Below are 24,405 nucleotides of genomic sequence, written 5' to 3'. Positions count from 1 at the left end.
CGTATGAAATTTTGTGCTCTTACATACTCTGTTTTACTGAGTAGTATGCTACAGGTTTCTTGAGTACACATCCGTTAGTTGAGAAGATATTGACAGTTGAAATTTTTTTGGGTCATGGTTTTGCTGTGAAATGGGGCCCTTATAACTCCCACAGTAAACTACAGATTATTCGTATGAAATTTTGTGCTGTTACACACTCTGTTTTACTGAGTAGTATGCTATAGTTTTCTTGAGAACACATCCGTCAGTTGAGAAGATATTGAGAGTTGAAATTTTTTTGGGTCTTGGTTTTGCTGTGAAATAAGGCCCTTATAACTCCCACAGTAAACAACAAATTATTCGTATGAAATTTTGTGCTGTTACACACTCTGTTTTACTGAGTAGTATGCTATTGTTTTCTTGAGTACAGATCCGTTAGTTGAGAAGATATTCAGAGTTGAATTTTTTTTGGGTCATGGTTCTGCTGTGAAATAAGGCCCTTATAACTCCCACAGTAAACAACAAATTATTCGTTTGAAATTTTGTGCTGTTACACACTCTGTTTTACTGAGTAGTTTGCTATAGTTTTCTTGAGTACAGATCCGTTAGTTGAGAAGATATTGAGAGTTGAATTTTTTTTGGGTCATGTTTTTGCTGTGAAATAAGGCCCTTAAAACTCCCATAGTAAACAACAAATTATTCGTATGAAATTTTCTGCTGTTACACACTCTGTTTTACTGAGTAGTATGCTATAGTTTTCTTGAGTACAGATCCGTTAGTTGAGAAGATATTGAGAGTTGAATTTTTTTTGGGTCATGGTTTTGCTGTGAAATAAGGCCCTTATAACTCCCACAGTAAACAACAAATTATTCGTATGAAATTTTGTGCTCTTACACACTCTGTTTTACTGAGTAGTATGCTACAGGTTTCTTGAGTACACATCCGTTAGTTGAGAAGATATTGACAGTTGAAATTTTTTTTGGTCATGGTTTTGCTGTGAAATGGGGCCCTTATAACTCCCACAGTAAACAACAGATAATTCGTATGAAATTTTGTGCTGTTACACACTCTGTTTTACTGAGTAGTATGCTATAGTTTTCTTGAGAACACATCCGTCAGTTGAGAAGATATTGAGAGTTGAAATTTTTTTGGGTCATGGTTTTGCTGTGAAATAAGGCCCTTATAACTCCCACAGTAAACAACAAATTATTCGTATGAAATTTTGTGCTGTTACACACTCTGTTTTACTGAGTAGTATGCTATAGTTTTCTTGAGTACAGATCCATTATTTAAGAAGATATTGAGAGTTGAAATTTTTTTGGGTCATGGTTTTGCTGTGAAATGGGGCCCTTATAACTCCCACAGTAAACAACAGATTATTCGCATGAAATTTTGTGCTCTTACACACTCTGTTTTACTGAGTAGTATGCTATAGTTTTCTTGAGTACAGATCCATTATTTGAGAAGATATTGAGAGTTGACATTTTTTTGGGTCATGGTTTTGCTGTGAAATGGGGCTCTTATAACTCCCACAGTAAACAACAGATTATTCGTATGAAATTTTGTGCTCTTACACACTCTGTTTTACTGAGTAGTATGCTATTGTTTTCTTGAGTACAGATCCGTTAGTTGAGAAGATATTGAGAGTTGAAATTTTTTTGGGTCATGGTTTTGCTGTGAAATAAGGCCCTTATAACTCCCACAGTAAACAACAAATTATTTGTATGAAATTTTGTGCTGTTACACACTCTGTTTTACTGAGTAGTATGCTATAGTTTTCTTGAGTACAGATCCGTTAGTTGAGAAGATATTTAGAGTTGAATTTTTTTTGGGTCATGGTTTTGCTGTGAAATAAGGCCCTTATAACTCCCACAGTAAACAACAAATTATTCGTATGAAATTTTGTGCTCTTACATACTCTGTTTTACTGAGTAGTTTGCTATAGTTTTTTTGAGTACAGATCCGTTAGTTGAGAAGATATTGAGAGTTGAATTTTTTTTGGGTCATGTTTTTGCTGTGAAATAAGGCCCTTAAAACTCCCATAGTAAACAACAAATTATTCGTATGAAATTTTCTGCTGTTACACACTCTGTTTTACTGAGTAGTATGCTATAGTTTTCTTGAGTACAGATCCGTTAGTTGAGAAGATATTGAGAGTTGAATTTTTTTTGGGTCATGGTTTTGCTGTGAAATAAGGCCCTTATAACTCCCATAGTAAACAACAAATTATTCGTATGAAATTTTGTGCTCTTACACACTCTGTTTTACTGAGTAGTATGCTATTGTTTTCTTGAGTACAGATCTGTTAGTTGAGAAGATGTTGAGAGTTGAAATTTTTTTGGGTCATGGTTTTGCTGTGAAATGGGGCTCTTATAACTCCCACAGTGAACAATAGATTATTCGTATTCTGTTACTTACTGAAATTTTACTGAAATTACCATTAACTCCTTTTTTTAAAAAATTGGACTTATACTACTCTTAAAAATAACAGCTCAATTGAATAATTGATTGAAAAGATTTAAACAAATCTGGAAAAATCTTTGGTACTTTTTTCGATAAAATTGTGCGATACTGGCTGAAAGAAACATTTAGTAATCGCTTTCCCGCTTGACGCGTTTTAACGCCAATTGATTTGTAATTGGAATGTTTTAATTTTGTTCTAACTTATTTTTCATTGGAGCTGAAAACGTGACTGATTAAATTACCAAAATCTGCTGATACATTACAATAATAACAGAAATTGCTATTATTAAAAAGTATTACTTTGTTATTTTAAATGAAAAAAAAAAATACCTCAGATCATCCGGCGATCCTTTACGAAGTACTTTTACAGCGACATATTTACATGAATTTGATCTCACCCAGTTTGGTGTTCTTAGCATTTCGAACAAATGTACCTGGTAAAAGTAAGTGATCACGTTATTTAATAGTTTTTGATACAATTGTTCCATAAATCTTTTAAAATAATTATTACCTCTCCAAAAGTACCAACACCTAATTTATTAGCATATTTAAGATCTCTTCTAGGAAAATCATGAAGAGTAAGATCTAAATCTTGTTCTTCATCTTGATCTAATGCAGGTGGACTCATTAGTTGGCCATATGATGAAGTTGAACTACTGGCTCCAACAGAGGGCGGAACTGAAGGCGGAGGTGACAGTGGTACTGGTGGAGCTTTCTGTAACAATAGCGTTCAAGTATTAATACTCACGAAAGTGTTTACTCAGAACTTAAAATCTAAAATGTATTTCGTTTATGCTATGAAATTTTCATGGACTCCACAGAAAAGAGTACATATTGTTCAATGAATAGTATTTACCAAATGGACGATTCGAGATTTGAGTTAATTTGTACTGCAAATAAAGTAAATAATAAATAATTCATAATTATTTATTCAAAATAATTTTTCTTTGCCCATACTTTACACTTAACTGATACATAAGAGGTCTGTAAATTAAGTAATGGGACTGATTTTTTTAAATTGTTTTATTCAAAAAGAATTACGATTCTATATTGTCACCTTCAAAATAACTTCTTTATGAAGCCACACAGCGCTGGGACGTTTCTTCCACTCCTTATAGCAGTGCTCGAACTCCGATACTGGAATAGCCTTCAGCTGGTTGGTTACAGCCGTTTGAATGTTTTTGACTGAGTTCCCTTGAGGTGATTTTTCAACTTCGGGAAGAGAAAAAAGTCACAAGGACTCAAGTCAGGCGAATAAGGAGACTGAGGAGCCACAGGAATGTTTTTACTGGCCCAAAACTCGTTTATTGAAATTGCTGTGTGACAAGGAGCATTATCGTAATGCAACACCAACTTGTTCTTGATGTTTCAATAAACGAGTTTTTGGCCAGTAAAAAAATTCCTGTGGCTCCTCAGCCTCCTTATTCGCCTGACTTGAGTCCTTGTGACTTTTTTCTCTTCCCGAAGTTTAAAAATCACCTCAATGGAACTCATTTTGGGACAGTCGAAAACATTCAAACGGCTGTAACCGACCAGCTGAAGGCTATTCCAGTATCTATCGGAGTTCGAAAACTGAGGAGTGGAAGTATTATACTGAAGGCAAATTATTCTTTTTATGTAATTCAGTTGGTTTTGCCAACTAGTAAAAATCAATAATCACCTGTACGATCTCTGTGGCAGCATAATATTTCTCTGGAGGTGGTGGAACTGGAGGCGGCTTTGGGAAAAAGTTATGCAATGGTGGAAGTGTTCTCATGGGCGTAGCCGGTGGTACAGCGTTTCCATGAAACCCTTGTGTTCCAACTGGTGCATTCACAAGTGGCACTGCATACTCCTGCACTATATCAGGCACATCTACAATCACAATAGCATTAGCTTCCCATATTGGTTATTGCATTCTAATCCTAAACTGAGATACTAAATAACAAAAAAAAAAAAAGGAATAAAATAAAAATCGTATTTACAAAAAATAAAAAATAAAGTATATATAGAATAAGACAAAACTAATGGTAAAAATGAAGGAATATCAAGATGTAAAAACATAATTTCGTATTGTCCATGCATATAAAAGTTGATAAGTTCTTATGTACACAAGCTTATAAAGAATAATGAAGTAAAATATTAAGCCAACAAAATGTAATGGGAAACTAATAATTATACCAAAATTATTGGTTAAAAAGCTTTCATTTCTTTTTCATTAGTTTTAAAAGAAACTAAGCGCAAGATACTAAAATATTTCAGTACAATAAATTCTAATTACATGCTTTCGAATAATTATGAATAATTTCATCCAAGAAAACATAGCTACCATAAGGCCAGGTGCTGATATTTCCGAACCCTACAAGATAGTTAATAATTGTCAGAATCAAAGAATAAAGTTTTTATTTTTACATAAATATTTGTTTTTTGTTTTAATAAGCTCGTTGAATAACTGAAATCAAAATTTAAGAGTATTGAGAAGAGAAAACTATTAAAAACATCTTAAAGCAATGAGGTAAAGTCCAAAGTAAAACAAAAAAGATTTTTTTGCCAGTTTTCATTTTGCAATCTTTATTTTATGCTAATTATTTCAATTTGGAATTGTAAATATGCACCTGACGGTTACAGGTTATGAGGCTGTATAGTCGAATGGTTGAAAACAATCTCTTAATTGCAATTCTTCGATATAAAACTGAGCCCGTATCAATTGAAAGAGCAAAATTTTTGGATTGTGAAATATGTTAGGGTTCAATTGCAACTTTTATTCGCATTGAGGAGCACCTGGACACTGGAGAAATTTGATTCGGGCTGGTTAGTAGAACTGTATTAAATAGATCACTTTTATCAGGCTTTATTAACCAGTTAAGCTTGTTTGACGTGTATACTCGTCAAACCAAATCTCCTATTACGGTGCGTTCGACGTGTATACTCGTTGTGGAATTGCCATTAACTATAAAAACTCGTGATTTTAATAAAATACAATAAGAATATTATTTGGTGGGATGTTTCCTTTATCTTACCAATAGAACTGCGGTGGGAGTCAGCTAAAAGATAAGTGGTTGGTACATGTTCGGTCTCCGCATTAGAGATTGGGGAATTACGCACACAAATAGAAGCTCTCAACCCTTGTGCAATGCCGTTTATACCTCAGATAGAGGTTCAGATCTCAGTACGAGCATGATTTCATTTTGTATAGAATTCAAAGCTCTTTTCTTCCTTGTAAAAGATTTTGTGTCCCTAGTTAACTGAGGCAATGCATACGTGAAGCGATGGAAAATTTTGAAATGCACAGAATGCTCTATAATCTCAAGCCCACAGAGATTGCAGAAAAAGTGCTACCAGTGACTATTATGACGTTACAAACTTTTGGTTGTTTTGCCCTGCGTACGACGTGTATACACGTCATGGTCTGATTTTAATTCCGCACATTGTGGGTTTTTTAAAACATTAAACTCCACGCTTAACTGGTTAAAATAATTAATTTATTTTTGTTCAAATGATATATGTATTGTCTTATCTATTGTACTTTACCTATAATATTATACTTTAAAAATACCTTTACTTCGATCAAATACGATAACTAAAAAATACTAAAATGAAAAAAGTGTGCTTGCAAGCAGATTTCTCCAACCAACCCATTAAGTAGTTCAATTTTTTTTTTAATTATGCTCTTAACAGTAATTAACAAAACTTTATAAATTTAATTAAAAAAAAAAAAAAGAGTAAAATCTTTCTGATCAGTATTAAAAGCTTTAGCCTTGCACAAAGAAAAGCAGAAGAGCAAAAAACCATAGCAATAATAATTAACGCGCAACCGTATTTGATGGGAAAAATAGCACACTTCATTTTTTTTTTTTTTTTTTTTACTGATTGATTTAAAATTAAATAAATATTTATAATTCTTACCAGTATAATCTGGGGTATGAAGATTTCTTTTGATTTGACTATTCTGAAATCCATACATGTTAATGTGATTGACGAATGGCTCATGATATACAATATTCTTCTCTGGTTCTTCCATGGATACCTGACCATACACATGCCCGTTAGAATTCATCTTACCACGCAACTGCAGTTCCTAAACATGTTTACTTATTGAAGTTATAAATAATTCTTTTGGTCATCAAAGAAATATAAAAAAAAATAATAATCCGTCTGACAATAAAATAAAATAGTTCATTGATTTTATTTAAATTCAGTCACCAATTTATGTTTTCGTTTTTTCTTTTACCTGTTCGGAATTTGTTCCTCTTTCTGGTAGTTTTCAAATATACTATTAAATTGTTATAGTATTATTAATAATTTGCAAAAACAAGCGCTTAATTTATTGATGAAAATGAACACTTTAGTCAACTTCTGGTTGATTCAATCTGTATGGTTAAGTCGTAAACTCAAGAAGCTCCTGTTGACGGGCCACTATTCGCACCCTTGTCACTACCGTTCAAAACATTCGTATAATCGACTCTTATACAACTGTTCTACCGGACAGTTTTAATAATTTAAAGCTGTCCGATTCACTGAATCTTTGAGCTAAGAATAAAATTAGTCAACGTTTTGTTTAAAGAACCAAGCTAGAAAAGCAAATTGATCAGATCACTTCATATAAAGCTTAAAATTTTAAATTTTATACATAATTAAAAAAAAACAAAAAACTTAGTTAATTAGTGATGTAAGAATCTATAAATTCGGGTGATTTTGCGTAAGTATGAATTGAGGATATTTTTTAATCAAACAGCTATTTTTTTCTCAATAAACGAAACCTAAAAAATGAATCATTTAACAAAATTTCTAGCTTTACCAAAGTTGCTTATCATTTAACAGCAGCTATTTCATTTAGAAATAGTGGGATAGATCAAAAAGACAAAATCAGTTGCAATAAGAATAGTTAAATGCACAAAATATGTCTCCCTCGATTGTCGTCAGGTTTTGATGCTTGGATCTTGTCATTCCGGAAAAAAAAAAATCAATGTCCAGTGACGGTACGTATTGGCTGGCTAGAGTCTGCCTATGGTTCGCTTTCATAAAGACCTCGTTCAAGAAATTGGAGACATTATAGCGGGTTGTTATAGTCTGGAATATTGTAAGGCCACTTGATCCCAGTACCAAACTAACCAATCTGTTTCTCGCTAAGCTTCGATCAATATTAAGTGAACGAAAAATTGAGATATTATCAGTATTTTTAAATATACATATACATTATTATCCATCAGGTTTTGTAAAAACACACTAAGCTATACAAAAGAAAATGAATCTTACATTTTTTTCAGCAGGAAATTGATCAGGACGCGTGTGTTGACTTGTTTTCATCCTTCTTGTCCTGAACACTATGAAAGCTATTGCGGCCATTAACAAAAGAATTACCGAAGTTAAAGCTCCAATTAGTAAACCAATCAGCTGACGGGATTCTGGCTCTTTGGCACTGCCACTGCCACCAGTTCCTCCTGCCAGACCTCCTCCGCCTAAATTTACACCATTACCTACGAATATAAATAGACAATCGAAAATTAATACTAATGTAATAATGATAAATAATCCACATTAGAAAAGATTAATGACTTGGTACGCAAGTTACGTACTGCAACTTGGTTGTTGAAACGACTTCTTTGTATACTCAGCGATTAAAGATCACAACATTACAGACGGTTTATGTATATATATATATCTCCTTAACAAAAACTTACAGTTTAAAAAGTTAAGTATAAGGGTTGATTAAACGCCAAAAGGTACACAAATCAGCAAGTACCCAACATTTCATTCAAGCTTAGTTGATATAATTTAAGTAATTTTGCTGCATTAACTTTTCCTTCACATTTTTTAGAATTTATTAGATGTCACAGACCCTTATGCTGGCCAGTTCATTCATAATATTTTTTTTTTATAATTATGATAAAATGTATATTATATCTTCGTTTTTAAATAGGTACTTTATTTTAACTCTATTCCAAATTATTCTTCTGATTTATCTTTAATATGCCCTTTATTCTGAAGTTGTCACGTCTTATACATGCATGTTAAAGTAGAAAAAGACAAAGTTAGAGTCGGCTACTGTTTAAATTTGAATCACGGAGGATCTAAAACAATATTTCAGACTTGAATTCGTCTTACCGAAATATTCGTGAGCACAAATACCACACAGTTAATAACAAGTACATTATTCAACAACAATTATTCATTTCTCAATTGTAATTTAATTTTACTTACAGTAAAATACTGGAATAATTAGCTGTCCTAAAAGTATGCAATACTTATTTATTTTATATTACATAACATATATATAACATTGTGAGAAGAACAGCTACATTGAGAGTGTGATTGAAGAAAACTATATTATTTGCGATAAAGCCAGATAATTATTACCTATTATTATACACGTTTGACTACTACATAAAGTAACAATTACTTTAATCGAAGAATAAACTTAAACAGACGATTTTTATTAAAAATAAAATAATCGAAATCATTGATGTATGTTGGTGTAAGCATTTTTTTAAAAAAGTTTTTAAATTTTGTAGCCTCGTAATTTTTTTTATTTTTTATAACGTTTTCTTTTTAACCTGTAATTAATAGTTTGATTATTATAGATTAATAGATATTACAGTCAATCTACAGTGCTACTTGAACATATATTTTGTAGATGAAAATGGCCAGCATAAGGTTCTGTGACATCTAATAAATTCTAAAAAATGTGAAGGAAAAGTTAATGCAGCAAAATTACTTAAATTATATCAACTAAGCTTGAATGAAATGTTGGGTACTTGCTGATGTGTGTACCTTTTGGCGTTTAATCAACCCTTATACTTAACTTTTTAAACTGTTTTTGTTAAGGAGATTTTTGTACCTTTTGGATAGATTTTCATTTTTGTCTATTTTGCTAAGTTACATATCTGCTTTACTGTTTTTTTTAAATTTGGAATAAGCAATTCTATCATTATAACCTGATAAGGTGTTAAGTAGGAACCGTAACTACCACTGGAGAGATCTTTTTAAAGAATGATTATAGTTGCGGTCCCCAAACCATCCTCAATAACAATTTTTTTGAGAAAGCCTTTTTATATAAAATAGGAAGGTATTTGTACGTAAAAAGCAAATTTAAACTGCGATTTCAGACCTTCCTTTTAAGAGGAGTAAGAAAAATAAACGGGCGATTACAGTACTTCTCCCTAAAAGGCAAAGAGGCAAAGATTTTGAATCGAACGACAATTCATTAATGTAAATAGGTTCACCCATTGATAATTTTAACGATTTCAGTACTTCCTCTTAGTAGGTGTAAGAGCATGATGGCACTTCACAGCCATGTAGAGGAGCTTTAATCACTTCTTCGTGCTAAATTTTATCAAAATCGGACAAAGCGTTATAGAAATATTGGTAATAATAGTTTTAGAAACGGCCTTACTTGGGTGGGGCAAACTCCCCTCCATATAAGGCGTAGCGACGAGACTTTTAAAGTGCAAATCTGTACAAAATTTCGATTCGAATGACACTTCATTCATGAAAATCAGTTCACTTGTCGATAATTTGAAACGATTGCTATACTTCCCCTTAACTAGTGTAAGAGCAGATCGCCGCTTTAATGTTACGTAGGGGAGCCCTAACTCTATCATCCTACCAAATTTTATCAAAATCGGGCTAAGATTTACAGAGTAATTAGTAATAATAATTTTGGAGGGGGCCTTACATAAAGGGGGCTAACTCCTCTCTAATTCGGTGTACAGCGAGGAGACCCCCAAAAGGCACATCTACATAAAATTCCGAATCGAATGTCACCTCATTCATGAAAATCGGTTCTCGCGTTTAGGCGCTACGTAGTTTACAAAAAAGGTAACAACAACAACAAGAAGAAGAACAACAACAACAATTTCTGAAAATGCCGTTTTTGCTCATTTTCGGCAACTTTTTTCTCGAAATCTATTAGGTCTGGGGGGTTGCAAAAAAATTACAGTTATAAAGGAGGGTTTGCCCTATATTTTAAAGAAAATTTGGGAATTTTATCTTTTATAGAAAAAGAGAAAAAAATTGTCAAAGTTGGGTGTTTTTTAACGTTATGCTTTTTCGTGCACTTTTTGACGATCAATCCTTATACAACTGTCCTACCGGACAGTTTTAATATACATTTATGAAGCGATCAGCGTAATCAATTTATATCGATATCGGAACTTCGGTTTAGCGCGTTCCTCTAAGAATACACATTCAGACAACTCTTTAATGTTAAATAAATTGTTTTGTCTGCCATTGCTTTAACTAACACTGAAAGGACTGAGAATTTATAAGCCATTTCCGTTTTGAAACCATAGCGTCGGCTAAGCCACGCTCTCAAGAAACTCAAAATATTTGAAAGTCACGAAAGCCTACCGGATCATTTTTATTGTTTTCATTTAAGGTGCGTCAACATCTGAGGTTGTGTAGACGCCTAGAACTTTATTCAGTGCACTACTGGCCTCCGGACAGTATTCTCTCGTTACCGACAAAACTGTCCATCACCTGACAGCTGCATCTTCCTATTTTTTTGTAATTATTAAGAAATTTTTGTATCAATTTTAAAAATAACCACTATTCATGGTAAATCTTTCGAAAGGTGGTTGTATGAAGATGTTTCTCATGAGTAGTGCACTTTTTAAACTTACAATATTTTTGAGAAAAATGAAGTCAAAGTTTAGGGAACAAATTAGAAACGCTATTTCTTATGTTTGGGCCACAATGTAAAATACTTGATATGATGATTTTGAAATATAAATTAGCCTATTTTAAATTAAATTTAACCTTCTTTCTAATGAGCTTATTGAAATCGTTTTAGCTTTAGTAGTTTGAGAAATATAGGCAACTGTTTGCTAAAAAGTAGTGATACCTTGAAAAAAATATAAAATTAAGAATATCTATAAAACGGAGCAGAATCGATTCCCGAAGAAACGTTAGTCTTATGCTGAACACCCAGTATACATTTGCATGTTACCTGTTTTCTTAGTATCTTCTTTACTAGGTGTTGTATGGACAGCATCCCTCTGCAGAGGCACATCTCTTCCCTGGTCCACAGGATGTCCAAGGGTGTTATCATATATCTCTTCAGTTATGTTACCAGGAACCACCACTGTGGTGAAATAAAAAAAAGGAAAAAGAATTTAGAATAATTTGATGGCTAATTTACAATCTAAAAGATTGTATGAACAAATTATAGTAATAAAAAATAATAGAATATTATGACTGCTATACCTTGAACATTATTCAAGGTTTAGCGCTGTTAGATTCACATTACTCAACACACAATTCAGTAAAAAAGAAATATCTGAATAAGAAACACATTTTTTGTTTTGTTGGACTGGGTCAAATAACTTGAAAAGTATTCCACTAAAATAGTTGAATAAATGTGTAACAAAATTTAAGAATACAATTTTAAACTCATAGGACGTTATTTTAATCTTTGAAAATTGAAAGTAATTTAAGATTGCCAATATTTATTTGCAAATTTCGAAGTTTGTTTTTACTATTGCTTAAACATGTTTTAAATTACGCTTTGAAATCAGTTTTTAATTTCTGTTAAAGAGGTGGCAAGCGCTTTATGCACTATTATTTGAACAGAACTGAACGCTCTAATCTAAAGTATTGGGAAAACTACTAACATTTCTCTCTAGAAATGCCATAAATCTTCAAAATGTGGAAAGAGAATGAAATTAAAACGAAATCCAATGCGAGATAACAACAATTTATTGTCTGATATTTATATTTAAATATCAGTATTCAGATATCTGATCGTTTGGATTTTAATCTACCTTCCAAATATTTATTTCAACAATTCAGCTTTCAATTAGAAGTATCTCTTCAGACAAAACGATCAGTTCTTGTCTGCAGATCGCTGCTTATTGTAAATGTTATCAATATTTAATTTTAGCTCGTATTGATGAACACTATTACACATTTTGCACTATACGGTGGCCTTCCTACTTGATACTTAAGGGGGCTAAATAACTTGGGCCAATTGCTTAAGATATCTATTTGCTAAACCTTATTATTTGCTTATAACAAAAACGTTTGCTTCGAGAACCTTAGTTAACATTATGGTTGATAATAGTGCCCTGAAATGTACAGCAGCGAAACGTCCATCATTTAGGTGGCCGAAAAAAAAATCTGTGAAGACTGCTGGAAATGATAATGCGATTAACCAAAGAATTATTTTACAATTAATATTTCTAGATTAGATTAAACTAGGGCGGCCTCAAGGCCTACGCCACTGCGACCCCTTTTAATCTATTGTGGCTCCCTTCACGCTAAAGCTCACCCTCTAGACCCGTCCGTTTAATCAGACTCTTAAATCTGCAGAGCGACTCATGGGTAAAGCTCACAGACCTTGGTTTTTCCTCCCCGAGAAGTAACGTCCTTAGCCATACGAGCCCCTCATACTGACACAACATGTGCAGTGCAGTTTCCTCCTCTTCCTGACAGAACCTGCAAAGGCTATCATCTGCCAGGCCCATGCGATGCATGTGTTTCCTGAGCCTGCAGTGGCCAGTTAATACGCTTACAATCATCCTTATAGCCCCACGGCCTTGCAGGTTCCTTTCCGGGCCAGTAAATCTGTCGCTTCGTTTCCTTTATGACCTGAATGCCCAGGTATGAACATTTCTAAATCCGAGTAAAAAAAAAAATTAAACGAGGTTAAGTTGTCAACACTGCGCTATTAAACACCTTTTTTGAATAATAACTGGCCGGCGCGACTACAATAATGTTTTGCATGATTACTGAATCACTATTGTTACTGTATGTCTCATTTATACCAGCACCTTGTTATTACTAACGTGAGAGATATATCAATGTTTCAGTTGTACTATTTTCCCTCCCTATCTATCCAATCCCTGTAGTGTACACACACCAAGTGTGGGAGTCTATCTGTCGCCTGAATTATCTAATAACAATAGAGATCCTGTCTTCTTTGCTTCTCCGTGTGCATTATCCATCTTTTTATTGGGCATAGTAAGAGAGATATATTTTTTTTCCTTCTTCCCATTGTTAGGTCACCTCTAGATCGGTTAAAAGCGTCCGCTTAGCTTCAATGGTGGTGTGATTACGGATGGGAAATATACCACCAATTGGTACAGGAAATGTATAATTTATTATGACAGCCTTGGCGGCTCCCAATGTAATTTAAAATAATTTAACCCTGTTCATTTCTCATACTTTCATTGTCCGCTGGTATTTAGTAGATAATAATAGTTTTATAGATTAATAATTAAAATGGAACTTTTGCTTAATAATAATAATAAAACAAATCTGGTAAGATCGGGTACTTGGAATATTTTATTAACTAAATGTCAGTTCTAGTTTTATTATTTCAGTATACCTCTTGACTCTGTTTATGAAATACATTATCTTAATACGTTTTCTTGTAAACAAACTATGTTCTTTAAACATATGTTAAATTTTGATACTCTATCTTCGTCCACTTCACTTAAGAATGTGAAAGTAGGATGCTTCTAAAATTTTATTGGATGTTCTGCATTGTAAGCAAGAAGTAAATTCGTGAAGTTGAAGTTTGAAAACCTCAAAAGTGAAACTAACAGCTTGAAAAGAAAGAGATCCTGGTTGAAGTTTGGAAAAGGTAGTTTAGGATACCGAAGGTGTGGTGCCAAAGTATCTATCAACAATCACTGCCTAATCATGAAGCAACAACAACTTCATAACATCGATAGTCCATTATTAAAATGTTGGCACTACTGTAAATGTCGGAAGTATAGTTCAAAAAGAATTCATTTGCAACCAATTACGACATTCTCTTTCATTAGTTTACCACTGTCAGAATCGAAAAGCAGAAATTTCTCTTTATTTCCCCTGTTAGCTAATCATTCCAAAACTGCAGGTCCTGATAAATATGTAAACGAATTCCTGTTTGTGAAAATTCAACAATTTTTTCTTAAATTTTAATGCTCAAAGACTGATTAGGGAGTCAAACAAGTATCATTGCAATTGTACCGCTCTATAATGTCTGGACGGCTGGGAAACTGCTGGAACGATTGATTAAACCTCGCTTGCTAGAAGCAGTTAAGAATGCGGGGGACTTAGCTATTCGTCAGTATGGTTTCGGGAGTGGACGTTCCACAATCGGGGCAGTTGAAGAGGTCATGAAAGCAACCAACGCGGCAATACATGGTAGTCACTACTCGAGAAAGATCGTACTCTTGGCAACATTGGATGTGAAAAACGCTTTCAACTCAGCTAGGTGGTCAGATATGTTGAGAGCCCTGGAGAAGGATTTCCAGGTGCCCGGATATTTGCTTAGGATGATGGATAGCTACCTGAGCGATAGGCAGCTTCAGTACGAAACGACTGAGGGTATCCGACAGCTGGAGATTACGGGCGGAGCTGCGCAGGGTTCGATCCTTGGCCCAGACCTCTGGAATGTGGCTTATGATGGAATTTTGCGTATGGAAATGCCAAATGACACTTTTCTAGTTGGATATGCGGACGACATTGTAGCTGTTATCTCGGCTAGAGATATAGATGATGCTCAACTAAGGCTTAACCAGGTAATGCGCCGTACACAATCCTGGTTAGAGGATCATGGTATGGAATTGGCATCACAAAAGACGGAAGTCCTCCTCATTACAAGACGGCACATTGATACCAGAGTCCAGATGCAAGTGGGAGAAGTAGCAATGGGAACCAAAGGCGCGTTAAAATATCTAGGAGTATTCCTAGATACAAAACTAACTTTTGGGGAACATTTAAAACATGTATCTCTTAAGGCGGAAAAAACCACATCGGCACTAAGCAGGCTAATGGCCAACGTTGGAGGACCTTTGCCTAGCAAGAGACGGCTCTTGATGTCCGCGGCAAATGCTGCCATGTTATATGGCAGCGAAATTTGGGCGGAAGCCCTAAAAAAAGGAAAATATAAGAAGTGGCTGGCGGCAGTCCAAAGAAATGGGGCACTGAGAATTATCAGTGCTTATAGGACGGTTTCCAGGTCGGCGGCCCTGGTAATAGCAGGTGTTCCCCCCATTGACTTGGTGGCAATGGCCAGAAGAAGGACCTACCTGCTGAGGGAGTCTCTAGGTAGTACCGACGCCAAAAAGAGAGCGATTGCTCGGCTGGCACAAGATTGGAGAGCCTGCTGGGCCAATGACCGCCATGGGCGATGGACGGCAGAATTAATTGTTGACCCGGTGATCTGGGCAGAAAGGAAACATGGGGAGGTGGATTATTACCTCACACAATTCCTTACTGGCCACGGGTATTTCGCAGGATTCCTTAAAAAAATAGGGAAAAGGCCGTCTGGGGCGTGTATTTTATGAGGAAGCCTGGGCAAAGGTATCTTCCATTGTTAAAAAAATATTAATAAGGAAAAAGAAGGACCTCGAATTATTGTAGGTAAGGTGGAAGAGTAAAAAAAAAAAAAAAGGAAGGAAAGTCAAGTAACGAGGCGCCATCCCGAAGTAATGCTGTTTGGCGGTTCCGGGATGGATATTTACGCCTGAAGGGGAGGGGTTTTTTAGTGGGTCGAGCCCCACACACCCGACAGATCGTCGGAAGGTGCCTTTGGCATTTTTCCCCCTCGCAAAAAAAAAAAAAAAAAAAAAAAAAAAAAAAAAAAATGTCTGGACGTATAGAACAACAACTAGATTAATATAAGTTAGAGATTTGCAGGTCTCTCTTAAATGGTACCACTCAACATACCAAATAGAAGGGATTCAAACAATTACTTGTTTACTATTTTCATGTGGTGCCTACATCGGAAACAGACTGTTTCAACTGAGGTCCAAGCTCATACTTTTTAACTAAAAATGCATTGAGGTGAATAAATTTTTCATATTAATGAAGAACAATTGTCAAAGATTGCCCCTTCAAAGATTTGAAGATGTCGCAGATAAGTGGAATTATCTGGAACATTTCAGAAGTTAGAAAACAAACCTTCTTCTTTTTTACTATTTCCAGGAGCCTTCACAGTCCACTGACTAGGCTGAAAAGGGTTGTCTGCAGCAAGAAACGTACGCTTCTTGCAAACGCTGGTTGCGAGTGGCTACAACTACTAGAAAAAATCACACGACGGTTTACCAAAAAAAGAAACCACTTAGTCCTACAGAACTTATTAAACACTGAATAAACAATTAAAAAGCTTATATTTGTTTTATTGCTTCTAGGTGTCACACAACCCTCAAACAATGATGGTGCCATTTTGACGAGCTTCAGCGCCGTGGAAGTTAGCTGGTCATTCGGGGCAGTGTTGCAGTGTGAAGTCAGACGAGTTGGTTTCAACAAACTTTAAGCGAAAGTTTTAAATCTGTCATCATAGAGATCAATTTAACTATAACAGGTTGGAGGAAGAATATGTCAAGCCACTTGAAATGAACTGTACCGTTGCGGATTACGCAATCATCAAGTGATATCTTTTACAAATCTGACGAATTCTTTTGAATATATTATAAAAGTTAATACATTAAACGGTTTATTTTGTATCCTAAATCATAGCTAATGTTTTAAATGGTTACAAACCGATTGGAGATATAGTGATTCTCGTTGATATTTATGTCTTTTCCAGCTTCTAATGGAGTTTCTAAACTTTTAGGGAAAGAAGAGCATTTATTAACTCTAATTAACCATCTTGAACTGAATGGGCAAGAAAACTTTGTACTACGAATTAAAAAAAATAAGATATACAGCCTTTTGGACTACATTCTTTTTGTCTTTGTAGAACACATCGTAAACGATGAATTTAGCCATTGTTTTTAATTATTGCGAATAATTGTGATAATATCAAACTACGTAAAGTAACTTAAAATGAACCTTATAGGAGGTTAAAACAGCATCAAATTAAAAAGTAACTGTTCTTTCTCTTTAATGTGCGGTACATTCGTAGGCTTAATTTAATTTCTAGATTATATTTAATATTGAATATATAACATATAGTAATAAAATAATGAATTATTGATGAAGTTGTTTATATCAGATTAGCGAATTCCTTGTAATTCAACGCAATTTCCGACAAACATTAAATGTTATTTAAATATGCCTTTAGGCGTAACTTTACAGAGTTATAGTCAAAACCAATAATTATAGAACAGAGAACGGGAGAGAATTAAAATAAAAACTAGTTTAACATTGGTTAGTAGATAGTTTGTCAATAATTGGCCGCTAATTGAGTTGTAAATATTTTTTTTTATTCTACAGCAAATTGCAACCTGGTCTTAATTACACAAAATGAGCAAAACAAAAAGTAAGATGGAATTATTTAATAAGTTTTAACTTAACTTGTAAGGAAAATTGAATAATTAAGAAATAGAATAGATAAATATTAATAAGTTTTAAAAATAGATATAGTTCATAAAATACATAAATATCGGATTGAATGCACAAATAAATCGTTCAAAAAAGCATAAAAAATTCAAATAATAATCATAAAACAGTAAAACTTTTTGTTTTAAACAATAATGGTGGCTTTGGAAAACGGACGAGGAAATGTGAAAGAATGGGAGTCCCGTTAGATGAAGGAACCACGATCTATTTATTGAGCTACGCGGATGAGTTGGTCATTGTCGCGCAAGACGAGGAGGATGCCAAGTTTTATGACTAGCAAGCTTATGGAAGAATGACCAAAATGGGGCCTAGAAATAAATATAAATAAATGCGAATATCTTGTGATAGGCCACAAGATAGTTTGGTGTTGGACGGCGGCGAGAAAATTAAGGGTAGCTCTAGTGTCAGGTACCTAGCATCCATTCTGAGTAAAGATGGTAGGTGTTCTGAGGACGTGAACGATAAGGTGATAAAGAGAAGAGCTGCGACGCGGATGCTTCATTCTGTAATCTCTGGAACCTCGCTTTGAGCATACCCACAAAGCACCAAATCTACACTTCCCTCGTAGAAAGCCTAATACTCTAAGGATCCGAGGCATGGACACTGACAACTAAAGAGCGCAATACCCTTAATTCGACAGAAATGGGATTCTGGAGGAGATGTTTAAGGAAAACAATCTTCGATAGAGTCCCAAATATGGTTATAAGGGAAGCCGTCGGTATAGATAAAACCATACTGGATAGGGTGGATGAAAGAAGGCTGTTGTGGTTTGGACATGTTCTTCGTATGAGCGATACGCGCCTCCCAAAAAAGGCTCTCTGCTGGCAACCAGCTGGCAGACAAAGAAGAGGAGAAAGGCCTACGAATAGCTGGCTCGCGCAGGTAAAGGAACAAATGATAGCGCGAGGTCTATGCGAAAGCGACGCTCAGGATAGAGAAGGGTGGATGCTTGGCGCAAGGAACCCTGGTTAGGGAAATACCTTGAAAGTAGAACAATAAATACCAAAAATTAGTTTACAATGTTATTGTTATTAAACAATAATTTCCCGATATCACATAATGCTACATCAGCTTAAATTTTACATTAATTACATTTCTTTCAATTTTACATTATTCAATACTGGAGTTTACGAAAACACAGCGTTCAACGTATTTTTGAAAAAGACGTGGAAAGTTTATCATTTAACCTTCTGTTCCTACCGAAATGTTCATGACTTTGAAAAATTACACGATTTAGGAGGCGTCCAAAGCTTTTAGAGGTAGCTAAACTTCCTGGGGCTGGTTGCTCACTGATAAATAACTTTTTTGGGTTATGATAATACTTCAACTTTTTTTTAATGAGGATAAAAAATATTCAGTCTGAATTCTCTTTTAAAGAGTGATTATTATAATTTTTAACAGATTCTCTTTACAACCATTGAGGAGGGGCTAGTGAGTGAAAAAAGTGTTTAATCAAATGTTATCATTTTTTATTTCCCATTATTTATGGACCAACATTAGCTATGACATTTTTTTTTTTTAAGGATGAAAGAGGTAACTATTTAAAATACTATTTTGAGATGAAGATCAGCGGGTGAATGAGTGAGGCTAGTATATGTTGAAAACAGTGCAGGTGTTAATATTCTAGAACAGATATTATGTTGAATTGCCTCACAGATTGTACCATGTTAGTCTCGCATCAACTCTTTAACGTTGTGTGTTCGCATACATAACTACATTTATCTTAGTCATATGTTAAGCATTGTTGCATCACATTTAGCTGCTACAATTGACTAAAAACGTCCTGGTAATAGACATAATTTAATTGTGGCGTGAATAATCGTTTATCATACGTTTTTATTTAGAATTATAAATAAATAATCTTGAAAATTTTTTATAAAATAAATATTCGGAGGATTCCTTGAAACGCCGCTGTGTACAAAAACTGTACGGAAGGACAGTTGTATAAGGGTTGATCGTCAAAAAATGCACAAAAAAGCGTAAAGCGGAAAAACACCCAACTTTGACCATTTTTTTTCTTTTTTTCTATAAAAGATAAAATTCCCAAATTTTCTTTAAATTATAGGACAAACCCTCCTTTATAACTGAAATTTTTTTTTTGCAACAACATAAATCTAATAGATTTCGGGAAAAAAGTTGCTGAAAATGAGCAAAAACGGCATTTTCAGAAAATTTTCTTGTTCTTGTTACCTTTTTTTGTAAACTGCGTAACGCCTAAACGCGCAAACCGATTTTCATGAATGAGGTGTCATTCGATTCGGAATTTCATGTATATGTGCATTTTAGGGGTCTCAAAGCTGTGAATATGAGGAGTTAACCCCATTTATGTAAAACCCTCTCTTATGTTATCCTGATTTTAATAAAATTTGGTAGGATGATAGGTTAGACTTGCCCTACGTAACAAGCGCCAACCAACCTGCTCTTACATCTACTAACGGGAAATGTAATTTATTGGTTTATTTTACTGTTATCCGGCAATTTTTAACCGGATTTATTGGTCTTGGAGCCCCGAATCACCGAATTTATTGGTGACTCTTATGAGATGAGTGCTGTTGGTGGAACCGCCCTTCTAATACAATCGGAATCTGAATGGGAAATATGGCAAACCTTTCAAATTATCGATTCGCGAACCGTTTTTCATGAATGGAGTGTCAAAATTTTATGTAGATCTACATTTTAGAGGACCTGACTTTGCACATCTTTAGGATGGCAGTTCGCTCTTCGCAGGTAAGGACTCCTCTTAAACTATTATTACTACTGACTGTAAATTTTACCCCAATGTTGATGAAATTTGGCAGGAAAACGTGTAATGTCACAGCACGCTCTCTATGGCTCTTAATAAAAAGAAGATCTGTACTTCTCCTTTTTCTAGTTTCCATTACTTTTGACAAACAAAAGTATTACTCAACATTATTTAATTTAGAAATATAAATTTAATTTATAAATTAATACTCGACATATTAAGTAGAACATTTAAAACCATTAAAATGGCTAAATATGGATTCCTTGAACAGAGAAAATGAAATCACAACTACAAAGCTAAGATAAATAGAAAGACAAGTTAGAAGGATAACAAGTAGTTGGAGAAGTTATTGGAACATGCTTCAACTAAAACTTCTCCAGCTCATAATTCAGACAATGCCAGCCTAGTTTGTGTTATGGATATTTCTCCTATTATCTATCACATTCACAAACTTTGTTGTGCTTTACACTGTAAATAATATGTAAAAAGAAGGCGAGATATTGCAAAGATTCAATTATTTCATTTTTTCAACTTGGTGAAAACAAATTGTTTAAGTTATTCCAATTTATAATAATATTAATATAGAGAAGGGATTAGCTATGAGGTTAGCATACTGGACTCCCACGCGGAGGTCCCGCGTTCGAATCCAGCTGCAGACCCTTAGATTTTCTCTTCCTAGGAGCTTCTTACAGCTCACTGTCCGGTGATGGACAGTGTTGTCTGTAACGAGAGAACACTGTCCGGAGGCCGGCAGTGCACTGGAAAAAGCTCCGGACGCTAATGTCCTCAGCTGTTGATGCGCCAAAAAAAAAAAAAAAAATGTTAATAAATTATTTGATAAAAAAGAACTACTCATTCATCTTTTAATTCAAATACCAGGGTCATTTGAAAAGTCCGTGCAAAGTTAGAGAGATAGCACTACTGGCGCGTATCGAGGTTATGTTTAGTTAGTAGCATCTCTCGGAAGAACACACACCAAGTTTCAGCCAGATCGGTCTATTTCTTTGTGTTTGGCATTCGTTTGAATCGAGGAATTCGAGTGAATTTCAAAAAATGGACGAAAAAGAATTTCGTGTATTGATTAAACACTACTTTATGAAAGACAAAACGCCTGAGGAGACTAAAGAGAAGCTTGATAAACATTATGGTGACTCTGCACCTTCGATTAGAACAGTTTATAAGTGGTTTCAAAATTTTCGGAGTGGCCATATGGACACAAGTGAACGACGCTGAACGTTCTGGACGCCCTGTTGAGGTCACTACTCCAGAAATCATTGATAAAATCCATGATATGGTGATGGATGACAGAAGAGTGAAGGTGCGTGAGATTGCTAGTGCTGTGGGCATCTCGAATGAACGGGTACATAATATTTTGCATCAACATTTGGACATGACAAAGCTATCCGCAAGATGGGTGCCGCGATTGCTCACGCTTGACCAAAAACGAAATCGTGTGTAGTGTTGCAAGGACGGTTTGCAGCTGTTCCAGAAGAATCCGCAGGACTTTAAGCGTCGTTTCGTCACTGTGGATGAAACATGGATACATCACTACACTCCTGAGACCAAAGAACAATCTAAACAATGTTACCAAGGGAGAATATGCGCCAAAAAAAAGGCGAAGACCGTTCCTTCGGCCGTAAAGATTATGGCGACTGTCTTTTGGGATTCGCAAGGAATAATCCTCATCGACTATCTGGAAAAGGGTAAAACTATTACAGGTGCATATTATTCATCGTTATTGGACCGTTTGAAAACCGAGCTGCAAGAAAAACGCCCACGATTGGCCCACAAAAAAGTCCTTTTCCATCACGACAACGCACCAGCTCACACCTCAGCAGTTGTGGTCGCAAAATTAATGGAAATAGGGTTCCAACTCGTTTCACATCCCCCCTATTCTCCAGACTTGGCTCCCTCGGACTACTATTTCTTCCCCAATATGAAGAAATGGCTGGCGGGAAAAAGATTTTATTCAAACGAGGAGGTGATTGCAGAAACGAATGGCTATTTTTCAGACTTGGACAAATCCTATTATTCGGAAGGGATCAACAAACTAGAGCAGCGTTGGACGAAGTGTATAAGCCTAAAAGGAGACTATGTTGAAAAATAAAAAAGGTTTACCCCAAAAAATTAAGTAGTTTTTATTTTTGCACGGACTTTTCAAACGACCCTCGTACATCACACTGTCAAAAAATCCCTCTAGAAGGAATAATTTGACAATTATTTTACTTTAATAGCAGGATGCAAACCAATTTTTTGTTTTATAAGATAATCAGGGTAACCTGTAAGCTTTTCAGTTTTAAACCATTATTTACGACAATTAAGCGTTGTACAATAAAACACTGCTTAAATGATCTACAGATTTTAAGCGAACTTTAGAAACCAAATTAAAGATAATTGATTTAATTTATTTATTTATAAGTAAATAAATCGCTTAAATGTATTCAGACCACCTGAGGAGAAATAAACCAAATGCGCCATAAAGCCAGTCGTGTAATAACGACAGTAATAACAACTTTATTTCCAAAGTTTAATTCTAATTGATTCCCAGAGCCTCTGGATTTCTACACTATTAGTGGGTGGTTGGAATACTAAATATTAGTGAAATGAGAAATAGTCATCAACAAAGTGGTAGAATACAATTACTATTTCGATGGTGCTGCGAGAATAAGCACTGCTGTCTCACTGAAGCATTCAGCGTCTTTTCTGAGTGAAATTCCACATTAAGTGGTGGTTGACTTTAAAATAGGTGGTAATAATACAAAGAAAATGGCAAGAATTTAGCCATTCCAGAATACGGGAATAGAATGATGTTAGACTCATATAGTAAAATGGGTTAGAAAGAAAAGCCAACGATGAAAGCTACTTCTGCATATAGAATCTAAGGAAAGATCTAAGATTAATCTAAAAGAACTATAAATCCAAAGAAAATTGGCAAGTTCGAATTCAAAGATTCAAAAAAATGACGTCGTCTTCAAATGGGATTGTTTTTATCGAGAAAAATTGGATTCTAGTGCCAGAAAAAGGTTATTTCATTTAAAAAGTTTCTTTGATCATAAATTAGACGGACATACTCTCATGATGAAGAAGAATAAATGCAGTTGTTCAATAAAATGGATACTGTAAGTGATATTTGCACAGAAATCCAGAAATTGTGAGCTTAAGAATGGACAACAGCAACAACTTTCAAGTTATCAAGCCAAGCAGCTCAGGTTTGCTTCGGTTGGGTGAAAGTAAAATGAAAATAGGAAGCGACTCAGAATTAGAAGGAAAGAAAACGTAAAGGACATTAGAAAAGCGTGGTGTTGAGAAGAACTATATTAGGCGCGGGAGTTGAGAAAATGCGGTACGTCCCCTGAATATCTGGATCTTGTCCGGTTTTAGAAAGAGAATGCAAACCTACTGCACAGAAGTCTATTGAAACAATTAACAATATTTAAATAAGAAAAATCTTAGGGATAATGAACAGTTATAGAATAGCCAAAGATTATGTAGATCAGAAAAGTAAAACTTTAAATCAATTTTATGCTCTATAAATGTGCGAATTAAAGTAATTTAGATTACGAAAAAAAAGAGTAAAATAATAGAAAGAATGGGAATAAAAGGTGGGTGGGGTTAGATTGTTGTTGGATAACTCATTCCCTGCACGGCCTTAAAGTGGATTAATTTGGCCAACAGATAGGAAACGGGATCAGCATCTGCTCCTCCTCCTAGAACAAAGAGGAGTGACCGTGAATGGGTAGCGGAAGGACGTGCTACCAATCACAAGTACTACCAGCCTCAGGGGGAAAAGCACAACTAGCATTGCGTTTTAGAGGTCTCTTAGCCAACCTACTAAAATATATACAATCGATAATAACAACAATAATGATCATATAGAAATGACGAATGGAGGAATTCTTTTTAAAATTAATAATTTAAATAAAAGAATTGAATATTATTAATTTTATTTAAATAGAAATCCTATC

At 34.7% G+C, this 24,405-nt stretch overlaps 1 protein-coding gene across 11 annotated transcripts in view; it reads right to left on the bottom strand.

Annotated features, from left to right (window-relative positions):
- The window catches only part of Ddr (discoidin domain-containing receptor 2), a 671,237-nt gene that overhangs the window by 41,471 nt on the left and 605,361 nt on the right, over window positions 1-24,405 (bottom strand). For 5 of the 11 annotated variants that reach the window (XM_074119472.1, XM_074119473.1, XM_074119474.1 and 2 more), the window contains 7 exons: window positions 11,369-11,503; window positions 7,678-7,898; window positions 6,328-6,499; window positions 4,703-4,780; window positions 4,103-4,281; window positions 2,954-3,157; window positions 2,773-2,876 (listed from right to left, as the gene is read on the bottom strand). In XM_074119472.1, coding sequence (XP_073975573.1) covers window positions 2,773-2,876; window positions 2,954-3,157; window positions 4,103-4,281; window positions 4,703-4,780; window positions 6,328-6,499; window positions 7,678-7,898; window positions 11,369-11,503 — 1,093 coding nt within the window. Of the gene's footprint in view, window positions 1-2,772; window positions 2,877-2,953; window positions 3,158-4,102; window positions 4,297-4,702; window positions 4,781-6,327; window positions 6,500-7,677; window positions 7,899-11,368; window positions 11,504-24,405 lie in introns of all 11 variants that reach the window. The other 6 variants (XM_074119475.1, XM_074119476.1, XM_074119477.1 and 3 more) reach the window with 6 other exon arrangements.

The sequence above is a fragment of the Rhodnius prolixus genome, unplaced genomic scaffold, assembly GCF_049639745.1.
Source record: "Rhodnius prolixus isolate KJV_2025 unplaced genomic scaffold, Rpr scaffold_2, whole genome shotgun sequence".
Classification (NCBI taxonomy): Eukaryota; Metazoa; Arthropoda; class Insecta; order Hemiptera; family Reduviidae; genus Rhodnius; species Rhodnius prolixus.
The sequence above is the reverse complement of the archived record's forward strand: the minus strand, read 5'-3'. Positions and strand labels throughout refer to the sequence as shown.